General features: G+C 40.5%; 1 protein-coding gene across 1 annotated transcript in view; it reads right to left on the bottom strand.

Annotated features, from left to right (window-relative positions):
* si:dkey-11f4.7 (piezo-type mechanosensitive ion channel component 2) overlaps nucleotides 1-27570 on the bottom strand; it is a 293659-nt gene that overhangs the window by 259752 nt on the left and 6337 nt on the right. The window contains 2 exon segments of the mRNA XM_052605318.1: nucleotides 21600-21701; nucleotides 26165-26260. Of these exon segments, the coding sequence (XP_052461278.1) occupies nucleotides 21600-21701; nucleotides 26165-26260 (198 nt within the window).

Genomic DNA, 27570 nt, shown 5'->3' with positions numbered 1-27570 from the left:
TCGGTGTGAAAAATAAGCGCAAGGATGTATTTTATTGTCAAGAGGGGATCGTTGAGATAAAACCGCTCCAACACCTACCTCTGACGCATCAACCTCCACAATAAACTGCCGGGAAGGGTCCGGAGTTATTAAAATAGGTGCGGATGAAAACCGCCTCTTAAGTTCATCAAAGGCTGCCTGAGCAGCTAAGGACCAGCAAAACGGTTTCTTTGTGGAGGTTAATGCTGTCAGAGGAGCCGCCACCTGGCCGAAATTACGGATAAACCGCCTGTAGAAATTAGCAAATCCAATAAAACTTTGCAGAGATTTACGGTTGCCAGGGGTGGGCCAGTCAGAGACGGCCTTTACCTTCGTAGGGTCCATGCAGATCCCCTCCACCGAGATGATGTGGCCCAAGAACGGAACTGACTGGTTGTGGAAGGAACACTTCTCCACCTTAGCAAACAGTTGGTTCTCTAGCAACCGCTGCAGCACTCGTCTGACGTGCTGAATGTGTACCTGGAGTGAACGAGAAAAAATTAGGATGTCATCCAGATACACAAAGACAAATTTGTTGATCATGTCTCTCAGCACGTCATTGACGAGCGCCTGGAAGACGGCTGGGGCATTAGTCAAACCGAAGGGAAGGACCCTGTACTCAAAATGCCCTGTGGGTGTATTAAAAGCCGTCTTCCATTCATCCCCCTCCCTGATCCGAACCAAATGATAGGCATTGCGAAGGTCCAACTTCGTGAAGTACCTTGCCCCCTGCAGGATCTCAAAGGCTGATGACATCAAAGGTAGGGGATACCTATTCTTAATGGTGATGTCATTCAGCCCCCGATAATCAATGCAAGGATGCAAGGAACCATCCTTCTTCTTCACGAAGAAGAACCCCGCCCCCGCCGGAGAAGAGGAGGGACGAATAACACCGGCCGCCAGAGACTCAGACAGATACCGCTCCATGGCCGCCCTTTCAGGACCGGACAAGGAGAACAATCGCCCCCTAGGAGGAGAAGTGCCAGGGAGAAGATTGATGGCACAATCATAGGGACGGTGTGGAGGGAGAGATGCGGCCCGGGAATGACTGAAAACCGCCCGCAAATCATGGTAGACCTCAGGAACACTGGAGAGATCAATCGGCTCCTCCTGCAACACAGGAAAAGAAGAGACAGAAGACAAGGCAGACACAAGACAATGGGCATGACAATAGGGACTCCATGATAGGATGGTGCTTTCAGACCAATTAATGTGTGGATTGTGAGTGGTTAACCAGGAATGGCCTAAGACCACCGGAGTGAGGGGTGAGCGAGTGACAAAGAATACTATTTCCTCTCTATGATTACCAGATGTGATTAATTGTAATGGAACTGTGGCCTGAGAAATGGTGGTAAGTTCGCGACCATCTAAAGCATGAGCAGTGAGGACAGGAGAGAGAGATTGAAAAGAAATGCCCTTCTTCAAAGCCCAAGAAAAATCTATAAAATTCCCCTCAGCTCCTGAATCGATGAGAGCAGAGAGTTGATGAACTGCACCTTCATAAGTGACTGAGACAGGAATCATAGAGCGCGAACCAGTAGACGGGGTGGTGGAAGTAGCGCTCGCCAGAACCCCCTTTCTTACTAGCGAGCGTTGGCTTTTGCCGGACAGGAAGAAGCAAAATGTCCATGACGGCCACAGTAGAGGCATAATGCTTTGGAAAGACGTTTCTGTTTCTCCTCTGCAGATAACCGGTACCTGCCCAACTGCATAGGTTCCGGAGCAGATAAGGGAACGGGAGTATCGGACCCCGAAAAGGCAGACACAGGGTTTACAAAAGGCAAGAATGTAGAAGCCCGAGCTCTCCGACGAAGATCCCGTCGATTATCCAAACGGATAGCCAGGTCAACAAGTTCATCTAGATGTTCAGGAAGATCGTGAGCATACATCTCATCCCTTATCTCATCCTCCAGGCCTTCCGTGAACCTGGCTGCCAGTGCTGCATCATTCCACTTACTGGACGGAGCCAGAGTGCGAAACTTGATAGCGAAGTCCGCCACCGAACGCCTCCCCTGATGAAGTGCTGCCAACAGCCGCGATGCCTCTTTACCGAGTGCTGAGCGGTCAAATATCTTGACAAATTCCGCTTTGAAGCTGGCGAACTCCATACAACATGCTGCCTTAGCAGCCCATACAGCAGTGGCCCATTCCCGAGCCCGACCGGTAAGAAGGGAGATGACAAATGCCACCTTGGCTGAATCTGAGGCATAAGTGAGGGGTTGCAGAGAGAAAATCACCTCACATTGTATAATAAATGATCGACATTCCGTAGGCTCACCGGAGTAATTGGGAGGATTGTTGATGCGTGGTTCAGGGGTGACTGAAGAACGTCCGGTGGCTGTTGACAGTAGGTTACGTTCAGTCTCCATCCGGCGAATGGTTTCAGTTAGCTCAGAGACTTGACTGGCTAAAGTGTCCATGGCATGATGAGCTGCCGCCAGCTTTCCCTGATGCTGTCCGAGCAGCACACCCTGCGCTTCCAAAGCTGAGCGAAACTGCGATTGATCTGCTGGATCCATCCTGGTCAGTGTGTACTGTTAGGGTTGCTGGGAGAAAAAGGGACCCAAGAGCAGATTCGCAGTTTGCCAAAATTTATTGAACAAAAACAGGCAATAGTCCAAAACAAAGACAGTAGTCCAAAACAAAGGCAATAATCCAAAACAAACGCTGACAATCAGCAACCCGGGAAGGACTCCAAAAACTGGACTGTGTACGGGACTGGGTACACCAAAAAGACAAAAAACAAGATTAAATGAACAAACAGGGCATGACAACTAGGCACAACTTGAGCACAATAGTTTTAAGGACAGTAGTGAAACGGATGGTAGCCAAGACACACTGACAGAGAAGCACAGAAAGAGAGAAGCATAAGTATAGAAGAAAATCAATGTGAAATTGAGAGACAGGTGTGTGTGTGTGAGCTGGAACACTAATTAGGATGAGGTGCAGCTGTGAAGACAGAGTGAGTGGAATTAACCACTTTAGACATAACACAACAGAAGTCCTGATGATCAAACCAGTGTCCTGACAAAATGTTAATCCATGCATTTATGACCTCAAGGTTAGATTATTGTAATGCTTTATTGGGTGGTTGTTCTGCATGCTTAGTAAACAAACTACAGCTAGTCCAAAATGCAGCAGCAAGAGTTCTTATCACTGAAAAAAGTGCAACTGCCTTATCATTACTCTAAAGCTAATTTTATACTTGATCCGACTTAAATTACTTAATTTTCTGTCTTGTTATTGAGCCAAAGTAAATTATTTTCTTAAATTGGAAGTAAATCTAAGTTTTGTTGGTTTAATTTAAACTATTTTCTACACATCAAATCAATAATTTTGAGTTTTGTGAGAAGCACGTGACCACTGACGTCATCGAGGTTAGGTTTGATAATTTTCTGGTCAACGGCCATCTTGTTTTCCTCGCGTCCAGACTGCTGCTGATACACATGGTTGGATCCTCAATATTGGTGAGTAATTATACAAATAAGCTTTAAATTATGGTTACTTATTGATAAGTATGTAACGTTATATGATGATTTTGACTAAGTTAATTGTTTAATGGGTGTGTTTTGTCACATATACGCGCATCTTTCATTATGCGGATTGCATAAAGTTACTGACACGTTAGAGTGATCAAAGAAACATGGATCAATGAAAAATGAAGAGCTTGATATTTTAAAAGCGCCATATAGCCGCGAAACAGAACTGAAATTGTTAATAGCACAAAGGCTTTCTGCGCTCGTGCATCCCAAAGCGCACGCGCATGAGACTCGCGCGTCAACATTGTCCTCTGCCGCATAAATGGTAAAATATGTCGAAAATTTCCGTCTTGACGAGCTTTAACACAACACATTGACTTATGACTTAAGAGATTGTAAACTTTTATAAATGCTTGTTTTGTAAATACAAACACGCACCATCGTTTATAGACTACTTCCTTCACATTGGGCAGCACCTGAAAAATAATGAAACTGTTCCTTGTGTTTTTAGTGGGTGATCATACAAAACCTATAGATACGGATACTTTTAAATGCACAAGGCAAGACAACATATGCCTTACGCAGACAATAGATTGTGGAAAACCAACCTTGTGTTCAAGAACTGCCAGAAAGATGGCCAGCTCTTATTCAACAAGAGGAGGTAAAAGCATTTATTTTAATGAAAAATGTTAAAATGTACGTAAATAATCCTGTATTTACCATAGTTTTTCTTTACCATTTAAATTTAGTTTGTAGAGTAAATATATTTGAGTTTGTAGAGAAAATATCTTAAATGCCCTAATTATACCTTTTGTTGTTTAATGCTTTGTGTGTGTATATGTACTTTTACAACTAGATCTCAATTTATTTATTTTTTCAGAAGTCTATTTTCTGTTTCTCTTTCTTACAGATTAATGCTGATTTTTTTGGACAGACCGAGCTCTCAGCTTCTCCAGGTTATTAGGAGCAAAGGTGGAGTTCTCCATGTAAAAACTAAGGACAATATTAAAGTTATGGATCAGGTATTTGTAACATGCGAACAAATTTGCTGGTGGCAATCAATTTAGTAGTGTTTTGGTCTAATAAAAAACGAAGAGAGTGCCTGCTGAAGTGCCTGATAACGTACCCATGGTGAAGATGAAAGCTGTCTGAATACCAGGTAATGTAGACAATGTAAACTACTGAAATTTTCTCCAACCATGTTTGCCTTAAAGTGATATTTCACTACCAAATCAACATTTGGTGAGTAAAACGTGGGGAAATTTTGATTTGTTAGTGAAATATAGCTTTAAAGTAATTCAAGTAATTGTTATAATTTATACATCCACCTGTGTGACTTTTCTTCCACAGAACACAAACGAATACATTTTGAAGAGTGTTGTTAAGAGCCCCCCATTCACTTGCATTTGTTTTTTGTCCATACATTAATAGTGAATGGGGGCTCAGCTCTTCTGTTTCCAGCATTGTTCAAAATGCTACAGAGGACAGTAATTCATATAGGCTTGAAATTACAAGAGACCATGTAAATGATGACAGAATTTTGAATTTGAACTACTCCTTTAAAAGGGGTTGGTTTACCCAAAAATGCATTTTGTTGAGTAGATTGATAAATGCCTCTGATTGGCCAACAAATTTGTCTGTGATTGGTCAACACATGGTAGTATTTGATTGTACAAGTGTTTAAAAAGATTTTCAAAGCCAAAGAGAGTGTAAAAGTATGTCTTCACCCAAAAATTATCATCACTTACTCTACTCTTGTAATAAACTGTATATATTTTATTTTTGTGCTGCACACAAATTAAGATATTTTAATGAAAGTTGGCAACAAACGTTTGTGTTCTGCATTGATCTCCATAGAAGGAAAGCTAAATAAATGTTGTAGTATTCAGATGAAGTGGTGTTTTTTTTTTCTCCCACAGTCCCTCAATTACTCTCTGTTCTTCTATGTTTTTAGGCTGACCAGAGGGAGAAGCGGAGAGAGAATTTGACCACCATGGCATTTTTTGTGATCATTGAAACTGATGCTCCTTATCGTGCACTGGACATTTCCATTGTCATGGACGGTGTGGAAGTACTAATTGAGTTGCCCTCTTTTGCACATGCCTGTGCCATCATGTTTGGACACATTTATGCACTGAACTTAAAATATCCTGAAGGACTAAAATATATAATTTAGGCCTTTCAAAGAATAATCATGGACATCGAGAGTAAGTAGATGAGCCGAAGGGTGCAGAACCTCTCTTCAAAGCTGTTGGAGTAAATTTGTTTCCTTTGACTCAGCTACAATATTCTACTGATGGTAAGTTTCTTTGAAGATGTTGTACTGTTTTAAGCCTTTTATACAAAGTTAACTGTCTGTTTACTTAACCTGATTTGTTTTATCTTGGCTAAAGGCTGGTTCACACGGCAGGATAATTAGGCCGATTTTAGCCCCGATTCACCCCTTCCGACAATCTTAGGATGCTCCGATTATCGTAAAATAATCTGATCAAATATTCCTGCCGTGTGTGGTGTGTTAAGACTGCTCTCCTCTGCTCGGAAGAATGTCGGGACCGCTCCGATCTCAAATCGGGGATATCCAACATGTCGGATTTATTTGGCCCGATTTCTTCTCGTGTGTGGTGTCCCCCGAGGACAAACAATCATGCAGCCTGTGGACTGTGGCGTGTAGCCAATCAGAAAGCGAGGTGACGAGGCAAGTTAGTTAGTACCGGGAAACAAAATCAAAACAGCCGGCGTATATAATATAACAAATACAAATAAAGTCGATGTGCATAACTACATCCACAACTGCAGTCCACCAGAGTACACGGAAACGAATATATGAACGTTTATTTCAACGGTTATTAATCTGTGTAGTACGTAACAACATTTATATGAGATAAAACAACAACTTATCTCCATATTATGATATAGCAAGTATAGTCCATCCTCGCGTTGTCTCCACCTCTTTGACCATCGCCTTTTCTTGTTTTTCTTATGTTTTTTTTTTCAGTTAAAAACCAAGAACAAACTATGGCCACTGCATCCTCTTCGTCCGCCATGATTGTTTACTCTAAAGTCACGTTTGATCTCGAGGGATTTTGCGAGATTTCCCGTCTGACCTGGGAATGCTCGGGAGTCAAATCGGTTCGTGTGTGATGTGTTGATATTGCCGTGTGGCTGCACACCACACACGGAACGACCAAAACTGTTAGACCCGTGATTTTTTATCGCTGTGTGTGGGGTCTCTCATATTTGGAAAATCGGCCGACAATTTTAAAATCGTCCCGTGTGAACCAGGCCTTAGTTGTGTTTTATCCAGGGTAAGTTAAATAGTTTACCCAACAAATGGAAATTCTTATGTTTTTTACTCACCCTTAAGCTAATCAAGTATTTAACTTTAATTAAATTAGGTTCAGATACATTATGACAATTATGAGAGACGTTTCATTTTTGAATAAACTTTTCCATGAAGCTAAAAAGACTTCAGAAGAATTTGAAAGGTTTAATTTTGTAGTAAGATTGACAGTTCATGGAAAGATTGCATGTTTCTCTTTGAAACCATAACTATTTCTTAAGGTGAATTTATCCAGTGTGTCTATGTATAACGACACTAAAAACTGTTATACAATATGTGTTTTTATATCAATACTATACACATTGTAGAAATATTTTATGATAAAAAAATGTCAAGTGTATGATGTTTACATTGATAGACAGTTTGTATTTGTATCAGGATACTGTACACATTGTAAAAAAAATTATTATGACAAAATAAATTGTCAAAAGTTTGATGCTTGTCATTCATCTTAGATGATACAATTACACATTCTGAAAGTAAATAAAATTTGTCTATATTTACATTACATTACAATTTTAAATTGTATTTGGTTGGATATTTGGTTAGATGTAAAGTAAAAGAATTAAGTTAATACAAAGAGAAAACATTAAGACAAGGTATAATTTGAGATTTCATTAAACCTAAAAACTTTATTTGATTCAAAGATACTTTTTGCTTTGGCTAAGTAATGATAGTTAATTCTTTTCAAATTAAAAATTTTAAGTTGATAAAAAGTAAAGTAATTAGATGTAAGAAGTTGACGTAAAATTTTTACTTTGATCCAATGAAACGCTTTTTTTCAGTAGAACCAGGAAGTATGACCATATTAGCCCGGTCCTGTCAACACTGCACTGGCTCCCTATCAAACCCTGAATAGATTTTAAAATATTGATTACTACTTATAAAGCCCTGAATGGTTTAGCAACTCAGTATTTGAATGAGCTTCTTTTACATTATAATCCTCTACGTCCGTTACGTTCTCAAATCTCAGGCAATTTGATAATACCTAAAATATCAAAATCAACTGCGGGCGGCAGATCCTTTTCCTATTTGGCGCCTAAACTCTGGAATAACCTACCTAACATTGTTCGGGAGGCAAACACATAACTGGCTTACACATAACATACTAATATGCTTTTAATATCCAAATCCGTTAAAGGATTTTTAGGCTGCATTAATTAGGTAAACCGGAAACACTTACCATAACACCCCATTTACTTGCTACATCATTAGAAGAATGGAATCTACGCTAATATTTGTCTGCTTCTGTTTTATTCCAAGGTCACTGTAGCCACCAGATCCAGTCTGTATCCAGATCAGAGGGTCACTGCAGTCACCCGGATCCAGTACGTATCCAGACCAGATGGTGGATCAGTACCTAGAAAGGACCTCTACTGCACTGAAAGACAGCGGAGACCAGGACAACTAGAGCCCCAGATACAGATCCCCTGTAAAGACCTTGTCTCAGTGGACCACCAGGACAACACCACAGGAAATAGATGATTCTTCTGCACAATCTGACTTTACTACAGCCTGGAATTGAACTACTGGTTTCGTCTGGTCAGAGGAGAACTGGCCCCCCAACTGAGCCTGGTTTCTCCCAAGGTTTTTTTCTCCATTCTGTCACCTCTGGCTTGCTTAGTTGAGGTCACTTCATCTACAGTGATATTGTTGACTTGATTGCAAATAAATGCACAGACACTATTTAACTGAACAGAGATGACATCACTGAATTCAATGATGAACTGCCTTTAACTATCATTTTGCATTATTGACACACAGTTTTCCTAATGAATGTTGTTCAGTTGCTTTGACGCAATGTATTTTGTTTAAAGCACTATATAAATAAAGGTGACTTGACTTGAATTGACAACATGTCCCGCTGTTTGCTAAAGTTAAAGGTGTTTGGAGGCTACAAACAAATAATACTGCTTTAAAATGAAACGGTGGTTAATATCCACAACAGAAAAACCGAGAGGGGGAGAAAAGTCACATGTGCCACAGGTGAGGTTGATGGTGCAAAGACTGCAGTTGCATAGGAAACATCCCAGAGAGCATTGGAGGTCACTGAGGGTGAGCCACAAGAAATGCCCTCCACTTCTGCTAAGGGTGGAGCCCGCCAAGCCCATCACTGGGACCCAGCTTACTCCAAATCAAGAAAATACAGAGAGGAATTTATTAAAGGGTAACTAAACCCCTGGTAAGACAACCAGTCAGGAGATAGAGGGGACGAACCGAAGGCAGGCTGAGTGGGTGGGGCGTGAACCTGAGACCCACAGTGACGGATTAATTGAGAGCTGCTGTCAGACTCACTAAAATGGATAGTCACTGTAGGTATGCAAGTAGCTTTGCAACAGAGCGTTCTTCTGAAGTAGAGGACTTTTCTCCCCCACCTACACCTGAAGTGGAGGATGTCAAGGTGTCTGTGGACACAGGGCCAGGGCCAGGGCCAGGGTCTAAGCCATATCAATTCGAGCCGCTGGCTCAAACTGCAGTCTTAACTCCTGCATAGTGATCAGCACTGCATCACTTTTCAGCGTGAGCTGTGTGGAGAAGCTCAATTCCACATCAATTGCTTTGGAGAAGCAATCCCGCGTAAAATGCAATTTGCACATTCCAGCTCTAGGCGGGAACTCGCGGTCTTTCACTGGCACCTAATTTTCAAGACTGCTGGGAAACTATGCAGTACAGCAGTGTTGTTGCAACCAGCAACACAACACCTACGTACCATCCTGACCACCGTAAATAAAAATATGCTTACTTGAAGCTATCCTAACTGATGCAATACTATGCTACTAACTAACTATGCTTCTAACAATACTAATGTTACACTAACAGCTATGTTAATTAACTGCATAGGCTACACTAAAAAGTCTAAATAACTATATAAACGCTATGCTAAATAGAAGCTAAAATACTCTATCCTGATCGTTTTCAATACTCACAATTCCAACTCCTGACCCACTACAGTGATTTTGATGGAACAAGATGGTTTTATACTGCCAAGGGCATGGTAGCTCGTACAGTACAAAGGGTGTGGTGAGCTGGAAACTGCTTAAGTCACCTGCCACCGCTTACGTCACATACCACCACAAACATCCAATAGGAAAATTCAACTTCGGTAGCCACCGTTCAACCTGAACATTTTTACACCACATATTGTAAAATTAAAACACTTTATACTCAAATGTAAAAAAGTTACTCGAATCGATGAACAGCACTAATGAAGCCCCATTCTTACAGATCATTAATTAAAAAAATTTTGGTTTAGGGTTTAGTTACTCTTTAAGCATGGATTTGTGTGTCAGGTTGTAAATGGAGTACAACATTCCCAGTTTGTAATGTGCTCTGAAGTCCTTGCTCACGAGAGTCTTAAGCCGGTAAAAATGCAAAGACATTTGAACACTAAACATCCCAGTCTCTCTGCTAAACCTATCGAGTTTTTCCTCAGAAAAGAGGAAGATTTACAAGGGCAAAAGAAACTCCTAACTTTACAAACAACGATCCCCACTAAAGCTCAGAGGGCTTCCTATGAAGTGGCATATTTTACTGCACAAACTAAAAAGCCTCACACGATAGGTGAAACTTTAATTAAGCCAGCTGTGATTCTCAGACAGGACTGTAGCCCTCAGCATCAGTGACATGGCACTGGACATTAAACGTCAACTCATTGATGCAGTGAAAGGAGTATTCTTTACAATCTCCACTGACATCTCCGATTCCGCCCAGCTCCTAGTTTTTGTCAGGTACATTTTTGAGGCGAAGCTTAACAAGGAAATGCTGTTTTGCGTGCTGCTGGAGGGAACATACACTGGTGAGGACATTTTTAACAAACTGGACTGCAATCTAAAAGAAGAGGGTCTCTCTTGAAGCGAGGGCCTGTCAGGGTGCAGGCGCAATGCCTGGAAAAAAGAAGGGTTTAAAAGCACGAGTCCTGCAAGTGGCACCTCATGTCAATTATACTCACTGCATCATACACAGAGAAGCCCTCGCATGTAAAACACTGAACCCAGAGTTAAAACACGTTCTTGAAACTGCAGTAAAAATGGTCAATCACATTAAATCACGACCACTTAACACGAGATTGTTTTTAACACTCTGCAATGAAATGGGATCAGAGCACCGGGGCCTGCTGCTCCACACAGAAGTCTGCTGGCTATCGCGGGGCAATGTGCTGAGCCATCTGTATGAGCTGCGAGATGAGGTGCACATTTTCCTCACTTACCAAAGATCTCCTCTCGCCGAGCACCTCACTGATACTGGCTGGGTTACAAAGCTGGCATATTTGTCATCTATATTTAAAAACTGAACAGACTTAACATTTCACTGCAGGGCAAAAACGCATCCTGTCTCTTAATGATACAATTTATGTGTAAAGTGGAGCGCTGGAGAGAACGGGTGGAAACTGGGCACATAGACATGTTCACTAAATTAGACGAATTCCTCAAGAAAAATACATTGAGTGTAAATATGGTTAGGGAGTCTATTACTGACCATATCCAATCCCTTCTGGATAATTTTAACAAGAACATTCCAGAGGAAGGTACGCAAGACAAACACTGGATTCGATCCCCTTTCACTGCCACCGCAAACCATCTGACGTGTGACACAGAGGATGCGCTGATTGAACTTTCATATGATCAAACCTTGAGGACACGTTTGTGACTCAAAAATGCTGGACGAGTTCTGGATTTCGGTGAAGGATGAGTACCCGCAGCTTTCCAAAGCCACTTTGGATACACTGATGCCATTTGGTCAACTTATTTATGCGAGAAGACTTTCTTAGCACTGACTTACATAAAACATAAACATAGATCACATTAACGTGGAAGATGATCTCCGTGTTGCCATCTCCAAAACTAAACCCAGACTGGATCTGCTTTGCTCAGTGCTCAGCGTCAGCGCGCACCCATCACATTAAAGTGGTTACCAAACCTGTCCTGAAGGATCCCCCAACACTGTACGTTTTCTTTGTCTCCCTAATCAAACACACCTGATTTAACTCATCAGCTCATGGGTCCTCTGAATTACTGCCCTCTTCATCGTTAAAAAATGCAAATAGTTTTCTCTGTTTAATCAGAGCTCATTTATATTGTGTAGCCTGTAATCTTTGACCCTAAATTAACAATGCTCTGCAACTGGGATCTATTTTTAACATTTAATCCATAAAACCAGATCATATCAAAAGTTAAAACAGTTTCAATAAAAGATCTATAAAACAATATCAATATAGATTTAACCACATCAAATGACTTAAGCTTCCTCAATAAATATAACCGTTTTGTGCTTTTGATACAAAAAGATTTTAGTTTTCCACTCAAATCGAGTGCAAAGTTAGTTCAGTCAGGCCACGGAGGCATAGGCTGCAACCAGCTGATGTGGTCAGCTATCAAATTGCTCCAATCAGTACCACTCTACTATTAGACACAAGAAATATACTCGTGGCACCACTGCTCAGTGAGCATGCTCAAACCGCTCGCAACCCTCTCCCTCCCCATTATAAGCATGAGCATATTACCGTGCACCTTCTAGTTGTCATGTTCTTCGTTTCAGATCACTTGAAAGACACAAGTACAAGACCTCACTGCTTAGAGACACTCATTCTCATAACCAAGGTACAGGACAGATGTCCCACTGCCACATCTACATGATTACCACTGTTTTATTTTAAAGACATTATTAAGAGTCTTAAATGTCATGTATTTCCAAGCTGATGGTTCTGGGGGGTTATTGGTTAAAGCTCTTGTATGTTCAATTATTTTGAGAGCAAGCACCTCTAAAAGGAACCATACTGCCATATAACTTGTGTTCAATAAACTCAAGTAAACTTGCCAAAGTAGTCCTGTCTGAACTAAACTTATCATCAATAACTGTACCAAAATACTTGTATGAACTAACATTTTCAACTTCTTTGCCCGCAGTAACTACTTCAGATGGAGTATCAACAGAAGTATAAAATTCTATCATCATATCTTTAGTTTTGGAGACATTAATTTGTAAATGTGAACTCTCACACCAGTACAAAAAAAAAAAAAAAAAAAAAAATTGGGCCCATGTTCTGTGTCACTGTGACGGTGGGTAAAAGGACAGTCTGGAAACAAGTGCAAGTTAATTAATTTAATGAGATATAGTTGATAGACAATGACACACGATGACGATGAAGACAGCTACACTCCAGAGAGATGGTAAGGCGGTGAGTAATCCAGACTGTTGTGGAAGACAGGTGAAGAATCCGGATGTTGATGGCGTGAGGCAGCAGGAGAGAGTGGCACAGGAACTGCGGAGAATAGAGCCGAAGGTAAATGTCCGTGGCTAAGTGATTGTGCAGAGAGTGGATGAGGTTCTGGGGAAACACAGACATCCAAAACGCAAACTACACAGAAGCCAGACGGGGGTAAACACAATGACATGAAACAACGATCTCACAAACACTAGACGTGAGACAAACCATTATATAGAGGATGAGTAATGAGTGGCAGCTGATGCTGATACAATTAACGGAAACGCCCACAACTAATCAGTGCAGACGCGGAACACACAGAATTCACCACAAAGTGTAAACAACCCAAGATCACGGTTTACCAGCCGTGACAGTACCCCCCAACCCCCCCCCCCCTCTAAGAACTCCTCTTGGAGTTCCCAGAAGGGCCTACCTGCTGATTGAATTCATCAATAAGGGAGTGATCCAATATGTCCCTAGCAGGTACCCAACTCCTCTCCTCCGGACCGTAACCTTCCCAGTCCACCAGATACTGGAATCCTCGTCCCCTCCGTCTCGAGTCCACCATAGAGAGTTGTTGACTCCAGGAAGAAGGATTTTTGGAGACCAAACATCTCAATGTCCTTTCTAAATCTTGGTTGGCTCGCTCAGATTGTCCGTTGCTTTGGGGATGATAACCCGACGACAAGCTAACAGACACTCCTAATAATTTGCAAAACTCTTTCCAAAATTTGGATATAAACTGAGATCCCCTGTCTGACACCACATCTACCGGGAGGCCATGAAGCCAGAAGACGTGATCTAAAACAGTAACCGCTGTCTCCTTGGCTGTCGGTAATTTGGGCAAGGGAATGAAATGTGCCGCCTTCGAGAACCGGTCCACTACAGTCAAAACGACTGTCATGCCATTAGAGGGCGGGAGGGCGGTGACAAAATCTAGAGCGATATGTGACCAGGGTCTCGAAGGGACAGACAGCGGTTGAAGAAGCCCATCAGTCGATTAGATGACTTACCACTGGCGCAAACTGAACAAGCCAAAACAAAATCGCGGACATCGCAAGCCATACGTGGCCACCAGAATCGTTGTCTAACCAACCCATTAGTTCTTCTTATCCCTGGATGACAAGCCATGTTGGAACAATGACCCCACTGGACAACTTCGGACCTTAACTCCTCCGGCACAAATAAACGGTTCGGTGGACAACCGGACGGAGGCATTACCCCTTCTAAGGCCATCTTGACCTTCGACTCGACCTCCCATACGAGTGCTGAGACTACTAATCTCTCAGGCAAAATACACTCGGGAGTAGCGGGACGGGCGGAGGGATCAAAAAGACGTGACAAAGAGTCGGGTTTAACATTTTTGGAACCCGGGCGGTACGAAAGGGTAAATTCAAAACGACCGAAAAAAAGTGCCCACCGAGCCTGCCTGGAATTGAGTCTTTTGGCAGTTCTGATGTACTCTAAGTTCTTATGATCGGTCCAAACAATAAAGGAAACCCCTGAACCCTCTAACCAGTGGCGCCACTCCTCCAACGCTAATTTGACCGCCAACTATTCTCTATTGCCAATGTCATAATTAAGTTCGGCAGGAGATAATTGATGAGAGAAAAACGCACAAGGGTGTACCTTATCGTCTGAAGCAGCCCGTTGGGACAACACTGCTCCTACCCCCACCTCTGATGCGTCGACCTCCACCACGAACTGCCGTGTGGGATCAGGGGCGACAAGGATGGGAGCCGAAACAAAGTGGTTCTTGAGGTTGGTGAACGCAGCCTCAGCTGCGTCAGACCACCTGAACGGAGTACTGGGGGAAGTCAAGGCTGTCAGAGGTGAGGCTAGTTGGCTGTAATTACGAATAAAACGCAGATAGAAAGCGGCGAACCCCAGAAACCGCTGTAGGGCCTTACGGGAATCTGGAGATGGCCAATCTATCACAGCCTTTACCTTGTCAGGGTCCATACGTATTCCCTCAGACGATACGATATACCCTAGGAAGGGGACCGACTGTGCATGGAATACGCACTTCTCCACCTTGACAAAAAGCCCATTCTCTAATAACCTCTGGAGTACTCGTCTGACGTGTTGCACATGTTCCTGGAGAGATGAAGAAAAAATCAGTATGTCATCCAGGTAAACATATATAAACTGATCTACCATATCTCTCAACACGTCATTCACGAGTGCTTGAAAAACCCCGGGCGAGTTGAAGAGCCCAAACGGCATCACCAAATATTCAAAATGCCCTCTAGGGGTATTAAAGGCAGTTTTCCATTCATCCCCCTTCCTGATGCGGACCAAATGATAAGCGTTACGTAAATCCAATTTTGTGAATACAGATGCTCCCTGCAACCTCTCGAAAGCTGAAGACATGGGTGGTAAAGGATAAGTATTCTTAATAGTAATGTTGTTCAGCTCTCGGTAATCAATGCAAGGTCGCAGAGAACCATCCTTCTTACCCACAAAAAAGAACCCCGCCCCCGCTGGAGAAGAGGAAGGACGGATGAAACCAGAGTCTAAAGAATCAGAAATATATTTCTCCATGGCCTCCCTCTCAGGAATAGAAAGAGAGTATAACTTGCCTTTGGGCGGAGATTTACCTGACACTAAATCTATGGTACAGTCGTAGGGACGATGCGGAGGAAGAGAAGCAGCCCGGAACTTACTGAACACTTCCTTCAGGTCCAGATACTCAACGGGCACGTTTGGCAACGCCGTGGTCTTCTTCTGAAAAACAGAAACAGGAACAACAGGACAGGCAGAAACCAGACAAGACTCATGACAACTTTCACTCCACAATGTGACAGTGTTAGAACCCCAATCCACCCGTGGATTATGTTTGAACAACCAGGGGTGATCTAAAACAATGGGAGCAACAGGGGAGTCCATGAGGAAAAAGGATATGGTTTCTTGATGGTTGCCAGAAGTGATGAGTGTGATGGGTTCAGTATGGTGGGTGACGTGAGGCAGTTCCTGGCCGTTGAGTGCGGTGACATGGATGGGGAGAGACACAGAAAGGACAGGAATGTTCAGGTGATGTGCGAGTGAAGAATCAATGAAATTACCTTTGGCTCCGGAGTCCAGAAGAGCTTGGCATTCATGATGGTGATTCTTCCACCGCAGTCTCACCGGAAGGAGGGTCGATGATGTGGGTGAGGACTTTTCAGCGGAGATCCCACCCGATAGTAGCCTCAGATTTACTATCGGGCTGACCTCCGCTGTTCCCTCTCCCTCCGGGACAGCCGAGCTCGACCCACCTGCATGGGCTCGTGATCGTCGACAGAACCGACCGTGTTCTCTCGACTCAAGCGCCCCCTACTGGGAGAGAATGGAGGTCTGGGAGGACTGTGTTGGCGGCCCAGGCGATTAAACCTGGCCTCCACCCGCAACGCCAGGTCTATCAGTTCGTTTAGAGTAGGGGGCAGCTCGAGGAGGTAGATCTCCTGCTGAACACGGTCGGATAACCCATGCAGGAATCTATCCCACTGCGCCGCCTCGTTCCACTGGCACGCGGCCGCCAGGGTGCGGAACTCGATGGAATAATCAGTGACCGATGAATGTCCTTGACAGAGTTCCGAGAGGCGATGGGCGGCCTCCCTGCCGGTCGCGGCCTGGTTGAAGACTCTTTTCATCTCGGTTGACAGGAGGTGGAACGAGGCACAGCATGGATGACGATTTTCCCACACCGCCGTTTCCCATAAGGCTGCCTTGCCAGAGAGAAGTCTGAGCGTGAACGCTACTTTGGATTCTTCTGTGGCGAAAGTGCGGGGCTGCAGAGAGAAATGTATCGAGCATTTGTTGAGGAATGTTCTACAGAAGGTTGGTTCACCAGCGTTACTCTCTGGCGCCGGAAATCGCGGCTCTGGCCGGAAGTGGTCCTGGGGAATCTCCGGGGGAACGGTCGGCGCAGGCGGTGCGATGGGCACAGTGGGAGACGTGAGCTGATGGATCTGCTGGGTGAGCTCGGACACCTGTGCCACCAGCGCTTGGACAGCGCGTCCGGTGTTCGAGATGCTTTCACCCAGCTGATCCATTCTTTTGCTGCTGTGGTGCATGAATTCGGTGAGGGTATTGGTGCTCGCTGCTTCCATGTTTGGTGAGATCGTTCTGTGACGGTGGGTGAAAGGACAGTCTGGAAACAAATGCGAGTTAATGAATTTAATGAGATATAGTTGATAGACAATGACACACGATGACGATGAAGACAGCTACACTCCAGAGAGATGGTAAGGCGGTGAGTAATCCAGACTGTTGTGGAAGACAGGTGAAGAATCCGGATGTTGACGGCGTGAGGCAGCAGGAGAGAGTGGCACAGGAACTGTGGGGAATAGAGCCGAAGGTAAATGTCCGTGGCTGAGTGATCGTGCGGAGAGTGGATGAGGTTCTGGGGAAACACAGACATCCAAAACGCAAACTACACAGAAGCCAGACGGGGGTAAACACAATGACATGAAACAACGAACTCACAAACACTAGACGTGAGACAAACTATTATATAGAGGATGAGTAATGAGTGGCAGCTGATGCTGATACAATTAACGGAAACGGCCACAACTAATCAGTGCAGACGCGGAACACACAGAATTCACCACAAAGTGTAAACAACCCAAGATCACGGTTTGCCAACCGTGACAGTCACCCTCTTTTAACAGACTTAGCACCACTGTATCATCAGCATATTTAAATAATATGTCAGTCTGAAAATTGGTTTCTGCACCTATCAGTATATAAAATAAATAATAAAGGTGAAAGAATACATCATTGGGGGCAGCCCACTGAAGAATAAAGTTTCTGGGAATGTTCTCCATTTACCTGTACTACTTGAAATCTTCTGGTCAGAAATTCTAAAATCTAGGCCAACAAACCCTTAGGAACCTCATATTCGGACAGCAAATGTTCAGCTAAAAGAAGTGTGCAGCAATGTTCTTTCGTGGGAAGAAGGAGGCGGGAACTGGTGGACAATCAAATCATTAATAATAAAATAAAGACAAAACAGCGCGGCAGCCCCTCGCGGATAACTGCCGTGCACAAACAAAACCCAAAACATAACATAAAACCCAGGCCCGGCCCTCTCTTGTCCTTCACTGTCGTCGCCCCCCTTTTGTATCCTTTCATCTCCTCCGTGGGACTTGAGAACGGTGAGTGTCACAGGTGCCATTCATTTCCAATCATTCCACCGGCCTTGCTCCGTTCCCACGGCTCTCGGCCCTCCCCACTCGTCATATACCCCCATCGCCCCTCGCAGGCCGGGGGGTACCCACAAGACTGCGCTCTACTCCCCCGTGCACTCTAATCTAGGAGGGGCCACCCACGGTGACCTGCGGGAACCTGGGGGTAAGACAGACGAGGCGAGAGAAGGATGGAAGGATGAGGAGCAACAGAGATGAGAGAGGAAAATAAAAAATAAATAAATAATTAGTTCCGGTTCCCAGGTGCACTGCCACTCGGCCCCCCACCAGCTGGGTGAACTCCTCCGCGGTGCCTGGTGGTGGCACTGGACGGCCTTCAGTGGATGGCACGACACTCCTCCACCACTTGGTGGATGGCGACGGCTCCTCCATTCTTGGCCAGCCAGCAGGAGTCCCCCGTTCCCTGCTTTTCCGCATCACTCGTCACAAAGTGATTTAATAGTGTTGAACGCTGATGAAAAATCTACAAATAATAAACGTGCTTGACACTTGCCAGTATCCACATATTTATATAAAAAATTTGTGTGTCAGGGTGTCAGGGTTGCATCCTCCAGAATTCTATTTCTCCTATAAGCAAAATGTAGTGGATCAATCAACTAATTAGTATGCTCTACAATCCAAGTTTTAATAGTTCTCTCAAAACACTCAATTAATAATGATGTTAAAGAAATTGGTCTTAAGTCGTTCATTTGTCTGGCATTAGTCTTTTTAGAAATGGGTACAACAATGGAGTTTTTCCACACTGAGGGTACTTTCTGTAATTTCAATGAGGTCTGAAAGATAAAATGACTAATATCACAGAGCTGATAAGTACAACTCCTCAGAACTCTCCGACTCACTTTATCAGGCCCAGGATTAATTTTGTTGGGTGGTTTGCAAAACCCTCAAAAATAGTGGCTTTATCAATTTGCAAATATTCCTCTGTTTTCAAACTAGAATAAAAATCCATACATTTTTCATTAAAATCATGTGTATCAAATCGGCTAAAAAATCATTAAATTAATTTGTCATCTCTCCCTTTTCTATTAAAGACTCAGTTCGAGTAATTCCAATTGGTCTCTTATTTTTTGCACCAGCCATTATATATATAGCTAAGCCTATATCATTATTTACTGCAATTATATTTAAACATTAGAATTATATATTTTAAATTCTTCTTCTGTTCATATAGCCTAGTTAAATTTAAAGTATTTGTTGCAAAGTGAAGGGAACTAAAAATATCCTATAGGCTAGTGTTTATAATGTTGGTACATTATAACATTATTAGGTTATTATTTCTGAATGTAATAAAATGCGACTTATACATGACTTATATTTTTTGTCCTCTCAAAATTGTAATTTATTTTTAGCTTGTTTTAGAAAAAAACATGCAGCAAAATAAAAATAGGCAATTAATTGGTTAAAATGTGTTACTGTGGGTTAACAGATTTACATTATAGTATACTTAGCAACAGAGTCTGGTCCTAATCTAGATGTGTTAACTATGTGTTGACTAAATGTTAACTATTTAGAAGTTTGATGTTTTTATCCAGGTTTTTTTTTTTTTTTTTTTTTTCTCACTGCATCTGAAAATTACTTTAAGGAACGAAAAAAGATTTCCCCACCCCACCTAAAAATCGTACATTCCCATTCACGTTGTGCGCTCTGGTGCAGAACCTGCCCCACGCGTTACATAGCTGTGGATGATTTAAAAATGTTTGATATAAAGGTTGCTGTCGCATTTTACACAGGAATTGTTAATAATAATAAAAAAACCTAATTATATTGTTAGTTTCATGGTAGCATGAAATCAAGGTCTTCGGATACTATACATGATACAAGTTCATTAACATGCATCGTGACATTTTCACCCGTTTCAACTTATAAAATCCTTGAGATTTTAAAGTCAGTTTAATAGTATTGAATTTCAAGTTGAATCTAGTAAAATAAAAATGTAAAATGCACAAATTATCTCTATGAATTAAAGTAACCTTAAAATTAAACTTAAATTTCAAAATATGTAATCATGACTTTTCATCATATAATTTTTTTTACAGTGTGATAATAAGCTGTGTTAATTTTACATTCTGGAAACCAAGCACCCACATTTTTTTCTTTTTTAAATCTATTATTCGCTCGCATATCTTCTACAACTGAAGTTTTAGTTTTTTGAAGAAGGTGCCACTGTTGGGGGAGTCAAAAGATAATTACATTATCATTAGGGTTGCCAGTTAACTTCAGAAATGGGAAATAAGGGCTAATTGTAATTATTTCTCTTTTATTCTTTAAGAAATAAGAGACATGTATGATGTACAGAATAAGGGACATGTATGATGTACAATAATGTAGGCCTATATCAGCCTGCAATTAAAAATGTATCAGAAAAAAATTATATTTGTTTTTCTTCACCCATGTTTGTAAAATTATTACAACAAAAAAAAAAAATAACAAATAAAAAATAAAAATGAAAATGTATAATAATTTTGTCATTTAAAAAATGCCAATGGCCTTTGTGACTTCACAAGGGTAGTAATTTAGGAGGTGAAAAAAAAACCTGTGAAATTACAAATGAAATGGAATTTTAAAGCATAACATATGAAGGTCTATGAAACATTAGTCAATAAAACTTTTTTTGAACAATGGCACTTAAAAGATTTGAACTAAAATATGATTTCAATATATTTTCGCCCAAATGGTGAATTATGTTTGTTAGATGTTGTAAAACAAAGGTCCTTGTTTACTCACATTCTGGTCTCCAAGTGCAGAATGTGTTAGAGAGTTAGGATTCATTAATATGGAACAGATGGCTGAAATACCATCCGCTCATAAGTGCTACATTATTATTATTATTATTATTATCACTCACTCACCCACAGCAGGCTTCTGGTGGGGGAGCAAATTTGTAAGCGAGTGGAGGCAGAAAAATGCAGAACCTGTGGCTGTTTTCAATGTTTTGAACTTGATGTGAGCAGTAACCAGTAGCCAGTGAAAGAAATTGTTGCTTTGAAGTTTAGATTTGACTCATTAAAGATCAGCTGTACTGCTGCATTCAGTTGTAGAGGTTTGATTGCACATGCTGAAAAGTCCAGAGAGAAGAGCAATTTCCAGTTTACAAATTAGAAGAGCCTAGACAAGGAGTTGTGGAACATATTCACAGTGTCTAGCTTATGAATAAGACTAAAATAACACTTTGCTGGTTGTCATTTTCTAATTCACTAAACATTCTAAAACTTTTGACTGGTCACAATTTGGTCAAATTTAGTTTCTAGACCTTAGTTCAAAAGTTCTAAGCATAAACATTAGTGCATATTTGACCCATTGGTGGCACTGTAGGGTTTACAGATGCAAGCAGGGTTTGCATTCCCAATGAAGAGGAAGAAGACAGATCTTACCATCCTTGGGAATATATGTGAAGGTGATTTGCATTCCACACTGCAATGCCAGAAATGTCACACCAGTTGAGCAAATAGCATGTAGAAACCTTCCGGTTTTCCCTGCATATGAACAAATACACACAATTTTGCATCATTCAGTTCATTAACATTTTCTCATATGATCTAAAAACCCTTTAGTTGTAGTTTTGTGAAGAAGCTTGTGATAACCTTTTGATACTGTACCCAATCTAAACCCTGCTAATCTTTAACCTTAACCTGATATTATGAGTACAGACTTCAGGTGTGATGATTTTCTGAAGCCCATATAAAATCCTGCCAATTGTTTACCAAATCTCAAATCCTTTTTAGGGATGACAAGGCCAGTGACAATACTGACTTCAGAGAAAGAATCAGGGGCCGTCCTCAAACATTTGTGGTAGTTGCTGTGGTTTCCTACCTTGTAAATGCATTTAATTTCATGCCACAGCCATATCAGCCTGCAGTCAAAGACTGGTTGCCCACTGAAGCTAAGGTTGAGTCCAGTCATTACCTGATTTGGGGACCTCCTGGGAAAACTAGGTTGCTGCTGGAAGAGGTGTTAGAAATGGCTTAGTGGTTAGAGAGCTTGACTCTTGACTCTAACGTTGTGGTTTTGAGTCTTGGGCCAGCAATACCACGACTGAGGTGTCATTGAGCAAGGCACTGAACCCCCAACTGCTCCACGGTGCTGCTGCATAAATGGCTGCCCACTGCTCCGTGTGTGTGTGTGTGTGTGTGTGTGTGTGTGTGTGTGTGTGTGTGCACACTTTGGATGGGTTAAATGCAGAGCACAAATTCTGAGTATGGGTCACTATACTTGGCTGTATGCCATGTCACTTTGCCACAGGGGGTGCTCACCCTGTGGTCTGTGTGAGTCCTAATGCACAAGTATAGTGACAGGGACATCCTTCTGATATATGACTCATAACTCTGATTTGGAGCACTGGTAGATTGTTTCCATGTAATATGACTGATTTCAGAACTGCTGTGTGCTGGCTCTCTGTGAGATGTAATTACGCTCAGCAATGCCTGATGCAGCCATAACACCCAAGTTCCTTTGCATACACATCTCTTAGGACCTTTGCTTTCACTCAGACACCACAGTGAGATCCGCTCTTCTTCTGACTGCAAAGCTCTTTAGAGAGTGATGAGAACAGCTGAGCTCATTACTAAACATGATCCCCTGGTCTACAGGACACTGATTCATCCCGCTCACCCCCTTGTTTGCTACATTGCTGTCTGGCAGATGCTTACATTCCCTTCAATCACGTATAACCAGACTGAAGAACATCTTTTATCTTCAAGCCATCAAACTGCTTAAGAGCCAGCTGTTTTTCATCTTGATCCTTAATTCTTTATTTTCTTTTTTTTTTTTTTTTTTTTTTTAAATCATCTTACCACATCTAAACATACAAGAAAGAAGCTATGCTTCTTATTAGCATGGTGTTTCGTGGTAAAATGGTACTCTTTGAATTCAAGGAACCATTACATCCATGTTCTTGGCTCGAGCCATCCACTTTAGGAGTGAATACTACAGGAATACTTTACAGCTTACTGAAACCTGCCATTTGTTTGGTTTTTGATTATTTTTTAATAAAGTTTCAGTTCAGCATCTTTTTGATACCGAGTCCTCATTCAAAGAATCTGCCAGTTCAGAATTGCTTGAATATATTAGGCTTGTGTGTTGAACTGAAGTCTGCTGGAATGTATCCTTCCAGAAACAAGGTTGGCTATCCCTGCACTACAATTTAATATGAGAGTTGATTTTAGATAAATATATCTGCCAAAAAACTAAATATAAATGAACATCAGAATAAGCGATTGTTGCATTCCTTTAGTCATACTGTCATGATTGTATCAGTCATTTTTGAAACTTTCAAACTCCCCATTTAACTTAAACACCCACAGCGTGGCATATATATCAAATCTGGAAACCTTTTGGCACTAACACACAACTGAAATTTCATAGTTCCTTCCCTAACTGACTGACTAACATCTTACAAAAAAAAAACACCTTCTCTAGCTGCCTCCAGCCCCGAAACATGATCCTAATCATCTGAACCATGAGTTCACCAATTTATTCTGTGCTAACCCCCAGGTCGGACCATATAACGCCACATGACATCCACACTCCAGAAGTTGTCATAAGGCCCTAAACCTTTTGGTTGTTTACAATGGCTTACCATTTAGATTGGTGCCTGATAATGTCCAAAAAGGAAACAATCACTACAGTAGTCATCTCTAGAGAGGATGGCTCGAGCCAAGGGCATGGAAGCCAATGTAATATAATGGTTATTTCAGGAGTCTTCTTCTTTAACATGGTTTGAACAAAATAAAGAGGGTGTGAAATTATTATTATTTATTTTTATTCAGTTTGTACAGCAGTTTTAAAATGAATCTGTTGTACATATTTTTTTTTTTTTTTTTTTTTTTTTTTTTTTACATTTTTTAGGGAATTAATTGTAGATTTACATTTTAAATGTATTACGTTTATAAATGAAGGCTCAATAAAAAACTAAGATAACATTTGTTTGTATATTATACAATTTTTTTTTATTTATTATATTATTTAAAAGCCCTTGCTATGTGTACTGTGCTAAGCTAACTGAGACTTGTTATAGCACTTATATATCATTGCTCGTCTTGATTGCTTCCACTGTCCTCATCTGTAAGTCACTTTGGATAAAAGCATCTGCTAATTGAATAAATGTAACTATATACAAACAAAGTACATCATCAGATTTTCACACAAATTCTGAAAGTACACAAAGAGAATCCAGTCAAACAAATGAGACAAAAATAATTACTGAGAATAATGATCCAGTGTTACATATCTGTGAGAGGCAAAAGTGTGTGAATCTTTGCTTTCAATATTTGTAGTGACTCCTTCCCCAATAATCCTCTGGCTTGTCCACATGATCATTAACAAACTGCAAAAGGGCAGCAGTGCTCTCTTCGGAGAGCAGTGGCTTTCTCCTTGCCTTCTCCATGGTTGTTCAGTGGTACTCTGATGGTGGACTCATGAGCTTTAACAGTCAACGTGAGAAAGGTCTTTTGCAACCTCACAGAATATTACACATCTTGCTTTTGGAGTGATCTTTGTTGGTTGACAACTCCTGGGAAGGGAAACAGTGGTCTCAAATCTCCTCCATTTGTACTTTATGACTGTGATTAGACTTTGATATGTCCCGGTTCTTTAAATAAAACACAGCAGGCAATGAGACCTGATAGTCATCCCATTGATTGAACTCCTCTGAACAGATGGACTTTAATTTCACATTTAAATTAACTGCTTATCCTAGAAATTCAAATCCTTTTGCCACTCACAGATATGTAATATTGGAGCATTTTCCTGAATAAATAAATGAAAATAAAAATAGTAATAAAAAATTAAAAAATCTAATTTGTGTGACTGGGTTCTGTTTGTCTACTTTCAGGACTTGTGTAAAAATCTGATTATGTTTTGGGTAAAGCAGCACTCTCTATATATAAACTATAATACAACCTTTGTAAAAATGCTAGCACTGCAAATTATATCTATTAATTATCACTATTTGATCCGGTGCTTTTACATTTACATTTAATCATTTAGCAGATGCTTTTAACTAAAGCGACTTACAAATGAGGAAAATGGAAGTAATCAAAATCAAGAAAAGATCAATGATATACAAGCGATATAACTTATGCTATAAAAAGACTATATGCTTTTAAGTCATTAATCCTTGTAAATTTATGGGAAACGAGAATGCTTTTTGTCTTGCTAGTGTAAGATTTTGATTATTTAGCAATAAACCCATTATATTTCTGAAAACACTCAGCTGATGCAGCAAATGTGTTTCAGGATTGAAGTTTTACTAAAAGCATTATGTCATCTTTTTTTTAAGCTGAGACCTTACACAATCATTCCATCCTTTACATCTTACAGGAAACACTGAAAGGGAGTGTGAAAAGATGGAATAGGTGTGTGTGTGTGTGTGTGTGTGTGTGTGTGTGTGTGTGTGTGTGTGTGTGTGTGTGTGTGTGTGTGTGTGTTAAAAGGCTAAATTAGTTTAAAGTCAGGTCAGAGGAAATAAATGGAAAAAAGTGAGAAAATGTCTGACATGATTGTATGGATCTATAAAGCACTCAACCAAATGTCCACTTGAAGGTAATCTCTATAGCTTAACTCTGCTGACAGCACAACTCTATGTAATTATTGTAATGCATCATTGATGAGATGGCTAGAACAGTATTAGCAGAATTGAGAAGAAAACAAGACAAAAATTTACCGTGTGACCTGAATCACTACACAAAAACAAATGTGCATTTCCATTTACTATGCTTTAACTCATTTCAGAAGCAATTTTGTGAATGCTGCACAGTAATTATTTATAACTATTTGCAGTTTTTGCCAATACTGTAACTCTTTAAACTGATAAAGCACCCTACAACATATGCATTTTCTCTTTTATCTGTAAAAAAAAAAAAAACTTTTACTAAATATTACACTACCTTAGACATTACCTTAAAGATAAGGCATTATTCATGACTCAAGCATTACTTACCCTTCATGGAAGCCAAGTTTGGACTAGGAAACAGTGGTACGGACAGAAGGAAAAGAAGATACACAACTGATAGCCCATTGTACCTCAGTGATATTGCTGTGGGAGAAAAAGTAATTACAGTATAAGTAAAAAAAAAAAAAAAAAATTGAAAACAGACACAAGAATATACTTCATTTGCCTTCATTATTTTATTGTTTCTTTCTGCTACTATGCTTTTCCATGATACTATGCTACAGTAATGTGAAACGAACTCTAATTTAATAATGAATGTAATAAAAATCACAGTTATACCTCCAACATAAAATTTTGGTTATGTTTTATAGCAAAATATATTTTTAAGTAATGTTGAAGAACATTATATGATCCCACTAAAATGTCATTCAGTGTAACAACAGTTTATACTGTATGACAGTCTTGTCAGGCATATTTAAAATTAGAATAATTTTGAGGACATATTAGAAAGTTCTGTTTAAGGACCACAGTGTAGACCCTAAAATACAAATCATTTTAATTTCAAATCTTTATTCTTTGCCAATACTGTTAAAACAACTAGGTTTTACACAGTTGTCAAGAAAGAAGTTTTTGTAAGGAAGTTAAAATCATTTTAAATATATTTAATAATAACAATAGTAATTATAATAATGCATTTTACAAATATAAAATTTAGTATGATCATATATTTATATAAGTACATGTCAGAATAAGTATCATATATTGTTTTGTTTTCATAAATTTATCTGATATGTAAATACAATTTTAAAATAATAATAAAGAGGTCATACATTATTAATATTTTTCTTTCTAGTTTTCCTCTGATCACGTATGTTTTATCTCGTAATCTCGACCAAAAGCAAGAGCTATTAATAAAACAAATATTTCCATATTTTTACCTTGTTATTTTAATGAGTAAGTTAAGGTTAAATATTTTTTAATTAATGTTTTTAAAAAGAAGAAAGAAGAAAGAAAATATATTAATATATGTATCGCATAAGTGTATTCTCTTCTTTTTCTTTTCCCACTTTAGTCTGTGGAGATAATCTAAATAAACAAAATGGACATTCGTCCTTTTTAAAAAAAATAAAAAATAAACCCACAATCAATAGATTGGAAGTCTCTAAATCTGACACTTTCAATATTAGTTCTACTGACACAGCAATCAAGGCCTCTTGAGAGAACACTTCCAGCCCAGGAGCCTGCAGCACCTGTACAACAACTGTGTCGCACAACACGTAACCACATGTGGATACGTCAACCACCCTGGGGAGAAAGCTACAGGGCCAAAACAGCCTATCCTTTCTTTTGTATATGTATAAATGTGGTATATAAATTAAATTTATGCACTTAGCAGACGGTTTTATCCAAAGCGACCTACAGTGCATTCAGGCTTTCAATTTTTACTTATCATG

This window comes from Carassius gibelio, chromosome A9 (assembly GCF_023724105.1).
Source record: "Carassius gibelio isolate Cgi1373 ecotype wild population from Czech Republic chromosome A9, carGib1.2-hapl.c, whole genome shotgun sequence".
In the NCBI taxonomy this organism is placed as follows: Eukaryota; Metazoa; Chordata; class Actinopteri; order Cypriniformes; family Cyprinidae; genus Carassius; species Carassius gibelio.
The sequence above is the reverse complement of the archived record's forward strand: the minus strand, read 5'-3'. Positions and strand labels throughout refer to the sequence as shown.